Source organism: Plasmodium falciparum (genome assembly GCF_000002765.6).
Source record: "Plasmodium falciparum 3D7 genome assembly, chromosome: 9".
NCBI lineage: Eukaryota > Apicomplexa > Aconoidasida > Haemosporida > Plasmodiidae > Plasmodium > Plasmodium falciparum.
This window is the reverse complement of record NC_004330.2, coordinates 685,001-697,500: the sequence shown is the minus strand read 5'-3', so window position 1 is coordinate 697,500 and position 12,500 is coordinate 685,001. Positions and strand designations below refer to the sequence as shown.

General features: G+C 17.1%; 4 protein-coding genes across 4 annotated transcripts in view; 3 read left to right on the top strand and 1 right to left on the bottom strand.

Annotated features, from left to right (window-relative positions):
* Nucleotides 1–638, top strand: part of PF3D7_0916700 (RNA-binding protein musashi, putative) — a gene marked incomplete at both ends in the record, with an annotated part of 1,167 nt that extends 529 nt beyond the window's left edge. Inside the window, one exon of the mRNA XM_001352003.1 lies at nucleotides 1–638. This exon is cut by the window's left edge and continues 529 nt beyond it. Within this exon, the coding sequence (XP_001352039.1) occupies nucleotides 1–638 (638 nt within the window).
* A 1,598-nt stretch (nucleotides 639–2,236) lies between these two features.
* On the top strand, nucleotides 2,237–2,896 carry PF3D7_0916600 (methyltransferase, putative; the record flags this gene model as incomplete). The annotated part of the gene is made up of 1 exon (XM_001352002.1): nucleotides 2,237–2,896. One exon carries the CDS (start codon nucleotides 2,237–2,239, stop codon nucleotides 2,894–2,896), a length of 660 nt encoding a protein of 219 aa, XP_001352038.1.
* Nucleotides 2,897–3,930: 1,034 nt separating this feature from the next.
* PF3D7_0916500 (ubiquitin fusion degradation protein 1) lies at nucleotides 3,931–5,933 on the top strand (the record flags this gene model as incomplete). Its single annotated transcript, XM_002808890.1, has 9 exons — nucleotides 3,931–3,979; nucleotides 4,197–4,342; nucleotides 4,478–4,583; nucleotides 4,705–4,772; nucleotides 4,922–5,051; nucleotides 5,160–5,253; nucleotides 5,395–5,497; nucleotides 5,626–5,737; nucleotides 5,851–5,933. The coding sequence occupies 9 exons, from the start codon at nucleotides 3,931–3,933 to the stop codon at nucleotides 5,931–5,933; spliced, it is 891 nt and encodes a 296-aa protein (XP_002808936.1).
* A 446-nt stretch (nucleotides 5,934–6,379) lies between these two features.
* PF3D7_0916400 (conserved Plasmodium protein, unknown function) overlaps nucleotides 6,380–12,500 on the bottom strand; it is a gene marked incomplete at both ends in the record, with an annotated part of 7,560 nt that continues 1,439 nt past the window's right edge. The window contains one exon of the mRNA XM_002808889.1: nucleotides 6,380–12,500. This exon is cut by the window's right edge and continues 1,439 nt beyond it. Coding sequence (XP_002808935.1) covers nucleotides 6,380–12,500 — 6,121 coding nt within the window.

The following is a 12,500-nucleotide window of genomic DNA, read 5'->3' as shown; positions in this document are numbered from 1 at the left end:
AAGGTAGGTCAAAAGGTTATGGTTTTGTTACATTTAAATATGTGGAATCAGTTCAAAAATGTTTGAAAAGTAGTCATACATTGGATAATAAAGAATTACAAGTACGTTTAGTTGCTGATCCTTTTACTGATCATTATCAAAACAAATTATTTGTAAGAAACTTATCTCAAAAAACAAATGTTAGCACATTACGTTCAATTTTTGAAAAGTACGGAAAATTAGAAGAATGTGTTATTATACATGACAATGAAGGAAAATCTAAAGGATATGGCTTTCTAACCTTCTCTTCACCAAGAGAAGCTTTTAAGGTTATGCAACAACCTGAACGTATTATAGATAATAGGGTAGTTTTCTTACATTTTGCCGTTTCACAAAATTTAAAAAAATATCAAAATAATCAAAATTATGTGAAAAAAAATCAAAATTTTAATTATTATCAAAAAAATAATTTAAATAACAGAAACAATTTTGTAAGAAGAACACCAATGTATCATCATGAAAATGAAGCTCCAAATACATTTAACTATCCTGTATCATTTGTTCCGAATGTTTATACCAATGTTCCACATGGTTATCAACTTAACTACCCTGGTAATTTAGATTCCTTCAATGCTTTTTATAACAATCCGCGATATTAATATTTTACATAAAAAAAATAAATGATTTTTTTTTTTTTTTTTTTTTTCAATACCATACTATTTTAGCTATGTTGGCCATATTGTAAATATATACATAAATGTAATTAATGCGTATATATTTATATTACTTTTTATATATTATTTATATATTATATGTATATATATATATATATATATATATATATATATATTATTTTATAAGTATTATATATATTAATACACATTTTTGTTTTAATTAATTTCATCATATTTATTATAAAATATGCACATTTTTTTTTTTTTTTTTTTCTTAAAAAAAAAACCTGACTTGTGCATAATTTTTTATTTTGTGTTTTTATTTTTAATATATATATATATAATATACATTATTATTTTTTTTTTTTTTTTTTTTTTTCTAAATAATATTATTTTATTAATATATCGTATATATAAATTTATATATGCATATATTTATATAATACATATATAAAATATTTATGAAAAAAAAGAAAAAGAAAAATTGTCTTAATACTTATAAAAATATATATATTTGCATATATAATATATACATATTTTTTCTTATTTATATATAAAATATGTGTATAATTTAATAAACAAAAATTTTGACTAATATTTTGGAAAAACTTAAACCTATATTTTTTAATATAACTTGTTTTTATAAAAAAAAAAAAAAAAAAAAAAAAAATATATGTATATATAAAGATATATAATATATACTTATATTTATTTATTTTTTTCTTTTGGAGATCAAGGATTAAATCTTCATTTAATTTTCTGAATGTTTCAAAATAGCGAATAATTTGTTCATGTTTTTAATATAAACATAAGATTTATACACTTTTAAAGTATAAATATATTTGTAATATTAATAATGGTGTCTTAATTAAAATTTGTTCTCTTTTTTTTTTTAATATTTAAATGTTACTATAACAATTGTTAACAATGTATTGTCTTTTTTTTTATATAATTGTTACATAACATTTTATATCTTTGAATGTTTTTGTTACAAGAAATAATTTCTTTTTAATTCTAATTCGAAATTGAATAAGGGATAACTATATATATATATATATATATATATATATAATTAATCATATATTAATTAATATATTCTACAATTCTTATAAATATAATATAGTAGAAAAATTAAATATACCCTTTTATAATATATATTATGTCATAGAAATAAAATTATTTTTTTTTTTTTTCCAAATAATATGTAACGGGGCTTCATATCATGTAATAAAAAAAATATATATTTATATATAATTATTTTTATAACAAGAAATTTTAAATGCTTATAATTTTATAGCAAATATATATGTATGTATATATATATATATATATATATATATATATATATTTATATTTATAATATTACCTAAATAATCTCTTAAAAGGAATATGAATTCTTAATTTTATATTTTATAAAAATATGTAGTAAATATTTTTAAGTTTATAAAATATAATCCTCCAAAAATAACATAAGATTAATAAAATATATATATATATATATAACATAAATAGTATAGGAATCAAAAATCATATTTATATTAATTTTATTTAAAATATTATATACATTTATATTAATTACAAGCATGGTTTCTTCTGAATTGCATAAATTAAGTTACTGGGAGGAAATATATATAAACGAAAAGAAAAACTATGAAGAATCAAATATTGAATTAGAAGAATGGTTTGAAGAAAATTGTGATAAAATAATGAATTGGATTGATAATAAATTTAGCCAAAATGAAGAAAAGAAAAATATAACTATCCTTGATATTGGATGTGGAAATGGTTTGTTTTTATATAAATTATATGAGAAAGGGTTTATGAATTTATATGGTTTTGATTTTTCTTCCACGGCTATAGAACTAGCCAAAACAATCTTTGAGAATAGTCCTATATATGTAGAAGTTATGGATATATGTTTAATAGACAAAGAAATACAGAATTCTAAATTGAATAAAAATTATAATTTAATAAATGATAAAGGTACATTTGATGTATTCTTTATGAATAATAAAACAAATGAATATTTTAAACAAATTTCTTATTTTTTACAGACTAATACTTTTTTTTGTATAACTTCATGCAATGCTTGCAAAGATGAATTATTACAAATAATAAATGAATTCAATAAAAATAATTTAAAGAGTGAATTAGTTTTAATAGATGAAATATTTTATGAAACCATAACATATGCTGGTATTAAGGGTCAACTCATAACTACTTTAATTTTTAAATGTAAATAAGAGTTTAATTCATAAATTATATATTTTGTAATCATATATAATTTTTCATATCTTTGTAAAAATTATAATATTAAAAACATGTAGCACTTTATACAAATTGTATATATGATAATTGAAGATATTATTAAAAGAATATTATATATATATATATATATATATATTTACATAAGTATAATTAATATTTTAACATTTTCTTCTTATTGTTCATTTTTTTTTTTTTTTTTTTTTCTTTTTTTTTTGGTGCTGTGCTACTTTAGCATCTTTGTTGTATTCATAATTTAATTACATTTTATGTTTAATGAATATTTTTTAAAGAAATTATTTCAACTTATAATTCTCCTAAAAATTTGAGCACATTGACAAGTAATACTTTTTGTTTAAATGAAATATATATATATATATATATATATATAAACATTTAGAATTGTTTTATATTATTATATAATATATATATAACATATAATATATATATAATATTTTATATAATATATTGAATTATTTCATTATAGTTTTATAAAATATAAATGGATGAGTTATATAAATAAATCTATATTAATATATACATATAATATTACACATGGTCATAAAAAAAAAAAAAAAATTATAATTATACTTAAAAGTTAATCTAAGGAATTAAAAATAAAAAGGAAGCAAAAACAAAAAATTAAAAACACCTTCATTTCCTTTTTTATTTTTACTGTATATATTGTGTAAAAATAAATTTTAACATTACATTGTTATATATATAAATTTATATATATATATATATATATATTTATATATTATATATTTCTTAAACCTGAAATGTTTCATAAAATGTGATTTATTGTTTCTATTTTTTTGAGGAAATATTCATTTTTCTTTTTTAATTCTTGAAGATTATTATTATATAATCAATACATAAAAATGAACTATAATATATATATGTATATATGATTTATATTTATTTATTTATAATATATTTGTAAAATAAATAAGGAATAAGTAAAATTAATATATAGATAAAATGTGGATATAAATTAAAGTATACTAAAATGTTTAGGATTGTGCTTTATATACTCGCGATCTGCTTATATAGTATAAGTATGTTAAATAAAAAAATAATAATAATAATAATAATAATAATATGTATTTAAAATTTAAAAGTTAACATTAAAAATTAAAAATTTTAAATTAAAAATCCCCATATTATATTTCAAATAGGGAAAAGAATATATATATATATATATATATATTTAATTATTTATATTTATATTTCATGTGTATTTTTATTTTTTATTTTTTATTTGTTTATATATAGACATTAATTATGCTAAAAAAATAACAGGGAAAACTTATCTGACCAACCAGCTAGCCAAAGGAATATTGAATAAAACAAAAAAGCCTTATTCTAATATATTTACAAGACTGAAAAATTATACTCTGAAGTCTATATATAAAACTAAGGTTATAATACAAAGAAAAAGAAATATATGTTTAACATGAAACGGACAAATTAAATTATGTATGTCTTACATTTTTAATATTAATTATATGTATATATAAAATATACATATTTTTTTTTTTTTTTTTTATTTATAGCTTTTATCCTATGTTAATGATTTAAATAATATAAATTTGGGAAATGATAAAAATGAATTTTATTTAATTACATTACCCTTATGTGAAAAATTCAACCCATTCGTTGGTAATTAAATATATATATATATATATATATATATAATTGTTTAAATATGAATAACCTAATAAATGTCATATGTGTGTTCTAAGGTTAAATAAATATGAATCCATTTTTTTCTTTTTTACAGGGACCTTTTGCCACAATAATATACAATATAGTGATAAGGCGTCTTTACCAATATTTATATACGACATAGTAATATCTAAAATATATATATATATATATATATATATATATATATATATATATATATATATATATTAATATTAATACATATTTGTGTTTTATTTTATTTTTTTTTTTTTGAGTATATAATATTTTTTCATTTTGTTTTATCATCTCAGCTATTAAATAAGCACATTGAAGTGCCGTGGAATTTTGTTATAGAAAAAGTTAATGTAAAGACTTCGGAAAATTATAAAAATGTGTGTATGCCCAATATAACACATTTCAACAATTACAAGAATATTAATAGTAATAATAAAAATAAATCAATTCATATATATATATATATAATAAACAATTAAATGAATAAAATATTTTAATTATATTATTATTTTCCATTTTTATATATATGTTAAGACCTTAACAGAGTTTTTATTAACGTTCTTGATTTCAAGGCCAAGAAGAATTTCATTTTTTTGCCCACATGGGTAATGAAAAGTTTAAACTTGAAGTAAGATGCATCAAAAAATTTGAAAACATTAAATATTAAAAGATAAATATTGTATGTTGAGAAATATATATTATGTGAAATATTTAAAAATATATATATATATATATATATATATATATATTATTTCATTCCCTTTTTTAGTTGTTTTGATGTGATTAGACTTAGATTTGTTAAATTGGAAACGGCTTCAAGTGTTGTGTTACAGCCTCATGAAAAGAAATTTTTTGACTTGGAAAATCCAAAGGTAAAATAAAGAAAAATAATATATATATAAATATATATACACATATATATATATATATATATATATATATATATATATATATATATATATATATATATATACTTATTGTATATATTTTATTTTTATAGAAAATATTGGAGGAAAAGTTGAGATATTATTCATGTATTACAAGAAATAGTACAATATCTATAAAACACGACGATGTTGTTTATTACTTTGACGTTATAAGAATAGACTCAGGTAACCTACACAATATATACAATAGTATAAATGTATACATATGTTTATATGTATATATATATATATATATTTTTTTTTTATAATATTGTTATTTATACTATTTCATTTTTTAGAAAAGAAAAAGGATACAGAAGTAGCTTCTATTCAAGATGCGGATGTCATATTTGATTTTGTGAAAGAAAAATATAATAGTTAAAAGGAAAATATACATATAAGTTTATATATTAGTTTTACCAATTATTTTTTTATTGTTTATTTATTTTATTATTTTTATTTTTATTTTTATGTTTATTTTTTTTTTTTTTTTTTTTTTTCATGTGAACAATATTGTTTCATTTATTTTTAAAACATTTCTAAATAATATTAATTAAATATATATATTCAAATGTCTTTTTGCATAAATAATATTTATCCTATGTAAATATAATAAAAAATAAAAAATTAAGATATTATATACACAAAAAAAAAAAAAAAAATTTAAATTAGATGAATATAAATGAACGGTAATTTAATTGTAAAATGTAAAAAAAAAAAAAAAAAAAAAAAAAAAAAAAAAAAAAAAAATATACATATATATATATATATATATATATATATATATTCATTTATATATATATATATATATTATGTAGCGTACATGTGTCAACTTTCACATGACTTACATAAGAACTCACCATTGTGGAGACATTTCAAATGATATAAGTGATTACAAAAAAAGAATACAAGCGTATTTTTTTTATTTGCCTCGTCCTTATTTGTGTTTGGATTAATATATACATTATTCAAACATAAGGAACAGAAAGAAGAAATATTTGAAATATATTGATTATTATTTATATCTTCATAAAGATAAACATTTGAAGATATTTTTCTTTTTTGTATATGATATTTATGTTTATGATTTTGTTGTGTTTGTTTATTATTATTATATTCATCAAAATAGAAACTATCATCTGAATTTTTTTTATTGATTTGTGTTTTGTTATTTGTATTATTTAGAAAATAGAAATCATTAATATCTAATAAGTTAACTTCATTTTTTTTTATATCTTTTTTCATATGTCCATTATATATAGTATATCCTTTTTTTTTCATATTATTTAAGAAATTAAATATGGACTTTTTATTATTTAATAATATATTGTTGTAGTTTTCACATAAATCATTTTTATAAAAGCATTGTTCTAGTAAATAAGTTAATGTAAAATAATTCATATGATGATTAATATTATTATTTAGATAATTCTGTAACACATTTGTATCAGAATTATATTTATGTATTTTGTTTTTTATAAATTTATTATTATTTAAATATAACATATTATATTTCTTCTTGTGTGTATATTTCCTATTTTTTTTACATAACAAATTGGAGTTTATATGTTTTTCTCTTTTTATTTCTGATATGATATGATTATAATTTTTTATTTTTTTATTTTTTTCTTGTTTTATATTATTTATCATATATTGTTGATGATTATATAAGTCAAGCATTATTTGTTGATCATAAAAGGAATACTCCGAATTATTATGTATTCCTTTTTCTATAATATAATCAATACTATTACATGATTTATTTTCTTTTTTTTCAAGGGTATCGTTTATATTATTGAAGCTTATATCATCATTTGTGTTGAATATTTTATTATTTTTATTTTTTAAATCCATAATATGTTTATAAATAACAATTTTATGATACAACATAAATAATTTTTTATATATTTTTTTTTTTGATAAATATTTATTAACTTTAAACGTATATGTATTATCAATACATTTTATAATTTTATATTTTTTATTAACTACGAACTTTTTATGCTCATTAATTTTATTTTTAAAAATTAATGTATCATCATAATAATTATTTGCTTCTCTTCTATTATATAATATATCATCATAATTCATATTATTTTTAAAAAAATCATTTTTATTATCTTCATAATATTTTTCTATAAGAATTGTTTTGTCACTGTTGTTTAATTTGTTCCTTACATCATGATAATTATGATAATAAGAATTATTATAATTATTATATGTATTATAAATATTGTTATTATTATCATCATCATTATCAACATTATCAACATTAACAATATCAACAATATTAATAATATTATTATTGAAGGTTTTATTTTTAGAATCACTTATTTTACATACCCCATATTTATCTTTCTTAATACTATTATTAAAGTAATCTGATGAACCTATATAATATTTCATCCTTCTTTTTATCCTTTCGTCATATATCTTAACATTATGATGTATCATAATATAAAATATTTTTAAATAATTGTTCAACTTTAAAAAGATTTGCAGAGCTCTATTTATATATCCGAATTTTAAATACACTAAAGCTTTGATATGTAGAAAAAACTCCATGCTCTTATTCATATTGGTTCTTGAGTTGTTTTGAACAATATTAAAGATACGGAATAATTCTTTCTTATCTTCTTCATTATCTCTATCATTTAATAAATGTTTATAAATCAAAGAGACGTATTTATTTTTAAAATAAAACATACTTTTTTTAGTATTACTATTAACGAATAATTTTTCTTTTTTATTCATCATAAAATTGTTTTTGCAATATATATATGAAAGAATATGATTCTTTTTTTCTTGTTCAACTACGTTTACAGATATATGTTTATCAATACAGCTATTATTACAATCATTATTATTATTACAATCATTATTATTATTACAATCATTATTATTATTGTTACATATATTTTTTTCATCTTTTTGTTGTTCATTTTGATCTACACATTCTACATTGTGTAGATTTGTATTCTCTATATTGGTTAACAATATACCAATCTTTCCATTTTTATCATCAGATTCGATGGTTTTATCAAGCGAATTATTATTACTAATATGTTCATGCTTTTTTTGAAAAGAGAATATATTTTGTTCATTGGTATATAAATAATTAAAAAAGGATATAAAAAATAATATCTTCTTAAAATATATATATTTATAATATTTGTTAATAAATTTTTCTAGATATAAGGGATCAAAAATAAACATTAAAAATATGATTACATTTATATATTTGCTAATATAATATTCATCTTTTATATTTTTCAAATAATGATATAGATAATATGGTTTTTTTTTTAATTTGTTTATAATTATATGTGGATAGAAAAGATATTCTTCATTTTTTTTTTCTTTTATATTTATAATTAATAACAATTTTACTGTTTTTTTTAAATTTAGTTTACAGAGTTTTATAACATGTTTATGAATAATTTCTTTCACAACATTACAATTACATTGTTTTAAATATAGAAACACCTTCTCGCTTTTTATATTTAATAACATTTTTATAATCTCCAATTTTTTCATATTATCACACTGATTCTCAAAATAATCTAAAGTAGTGAATGAGGTATCTTTAGAGAAGTGACTATAATCATATGGATGTTTATTTAGGTTATAAAAGTATTTATCATTTGTTGTATTTATATGATGATGATGATTATTATTATTATTATTATTATTATTATTATTATATAATAAATCATTTTTACTTTCTTGTATTATATATGTATTATTAAAATTATATTTATCAATTTTTTTTTTTTCTATTTTGCGTATATTATTATTACATTTTGGACCATTTTCATCTTGCACATTTTTCTGATACTTTTTACAATTCTTATTAAATATTTTTTCATCTTTTTCTTTTATTAGATGCTCCTTCTTTTTTTGTTTAATATCATATGTTGAATTACTCATGTTTACAAAACAATATTTTGCGTAAATATTATTATTATTATCATCTTTTTTATGATAACCTAAAGATAAAGAATTATTCTTTTTATAATTATCACATAGATTATTAATATGATAAATATGGTTATTTTTGGGAACCTTTGGATGTATATATTCCTCTTGTTCGTTTTTTTGAATAGTATAAAATTTTTTGGGATCAATTATTTCGGAATTACAATTTGTATGATTATTATTATTAATATGGTAGTCTTGTTTATTCTGTATATTAGTTATATCGTTGACGGGTATTTTTTTTCCTATACTCGTTATTAATTTATACTTTTCTTTAAAATTTAATATTTTCTTATTTACAGATAATAATTCTGAATCATTCTTTAAACAGTCTTTAAAAAAACAATTGATATCTTTAAAATTAATAATATCAAAATGAAAAAATATATATAGTAATATATCTAAAAGAATTTTTTTTTCGGCGTTACTTGAAGTAATCCTTATAGGATAGTCTTCGGCTGAAGAAGAAAAAAAAGGAGATGAACAAAAACAACAAAGAAGTGGCGAATATATAGTCGAATGTAAAGGAGAAGGCGAAAAAGAATGTGAAGTCTGTTGATTATTATTATGATAATATTTTTTATTAATATTTTTTAAATTATTATGATTTTTTTTAATATTTTCACAATAACTAATGAGATTACAATAACAATAATTTTTGTTATTATATTTAATATTTCTGTTATTATTAGTATTAGTATTACTATTATTAATTTTAAAATTTTTAAATTTTTTATTTATTTTTTTTTGTTTATATAAGAAATAATTGTTATTATATGTTTTCTTTGTTTTGTACCTGTAATATAATGTATATCGATATAAATTATAATAATTTCTTAATCTATTATTTATAAATATAAAATTATCTTTTAATAAATATATAATATGTTTACTCAACATATATATATTTAAATCCTCGCTAGAAGAACTTTCAAATATTTTTTTAAATTCATAAACATTCGAATATAACAAAAAAACCAGAAATTTGTTAAATAAATTTTTTGTTAAAAAAAAGAAATTTTTTTTTTCATTCTTTTGATTTTTTTTTATATCTTTATTATAATAATTTTTATTGTTTTCTTCATACATTTCAATTTTTTTTTTTTTTTTTTCATTGTTTTTTTCTACTACTACCTCTTTTTTTTTTAATTTATGACGTTCTTTTTTTTTTTTTTTAATATATATTGATAAATTATTTTCTTCTTGCACACGGAAAGGGCGTATTATTTTATGATTATTATTATGATAATTATTATGATAATTATTATGATTATTATTATGATTATTATTATGATTATTGTTATTATTATGATTATTATTATGATTATTGTTATTATTATGATTATTATTATGATTATTGTTATTATTATTATTACTCATTTTATCATTTTTATTATTATTTTCATTTTTCTCTTGTGCAATAAAATTTTTTATATTATGATAATATTTTATTAAACAAAAGATTATATATAACATACTTTTAATTTTATTTTTTTTTTTCATTTTTATCAAGGTAATATATTTTATTTGTGGGTTTATTATATTATTATTATGTTTGATATAAACCAACTTATTTACATTTTTTTCTATTTTTAATTTAAAATTAATTTTTATATTTAATTTTTTGCTCACTCTTATTGTATTATAATATCTTTCCTTTTGATCCTTCATGCTTAAATCATTTGTTGTGAGAAATATGGTTCTATTTATATTATAAATTGCGTGTTTGTTTTTTTTGATTTTTTTCCTTTTTTTGAAGCATCCATGTTGTTTATTTTGAAGGGCATATTTGAGTTTTGTGTAATATAATGAAATGATATATAATTTGTTATGGAGAAAAAACATTTTGATAATATCATAGATAACCTTTTCTTTGTTATCTAAATATGTATACATCATAATAAATATTTTTGCAGCTATATAATATTTTTTATTTTTACAAAAGTGAACAATTAACTTAAACACGATATTAGTTAATTCTTTTCTGTTCTTTTTATCTTTTCTTAATTCTTTTAAAATAATACTGAGGCGATTCTTTTTATAAGTGCTGCATTTTTTTTTTTTGATCATAATATTTTTTTTATATATAATGTTTGTATTTTTTCTTTCTAACATAAATTCATAAAATATTTCTTCGATAGTTTTGGGGCGAAATTCTATGAATGTATTATTAATAGAAGAATATATGAATAAAGAAAACTGATGATTCTTTTTTTTTATATATATATTTTTTTTGGATGATATATTATGAAATAAATATGATTTATTATTCATAACACAATATTGTAATATATTATTATTACAGGTTCTATTTTCCATATCATATATATTACTTTTATAAAAATGGAAAAAATTATCTTGTTCCTTTGTCGTTGTTTGGTTCGCGTGATTATATTTGTTCGGTTGAACTTGATTATTATTATTATTATTATTATAAGAAATATTTGTAATTTTTTGTTTTTGTGATTGTATAATATCATCAGCACAATTATTATTTATATTTACATTATGATCTTCATTTTGGGGAATCGTTTTATATATCATATGGTTATTATTATATAATTCATGAATATTATAATCATTACTATTGTTTTGTATATTTATATTTTCTCCTTCAAGTTTCATTTTATCATTTTCTTCATTTTGTTTTTCTTGTGTTTCAAATATTGTCATTTTCGTTTTATGTAAGAAAAAATTGTTAAGGGTTAATATATAATGTTCCAAAAATTTGTTTTTTTTTATATCCTTATAATTTGTAAATACATTTGAAATATATGTATCCATATTAAAAGCTATTACGGATAAACAAAAATCATTTTTTAATATATTATAAGTTGTATTATATAATATATTTATACTTAAAATATAATTCTCTATATAAAAATCTTTTAAAATATATACTTTTTCAATACCATTTATTTTCTGAATTTTTATAATTTTTATATTTTTCTCTTTTGCAATAATATATACT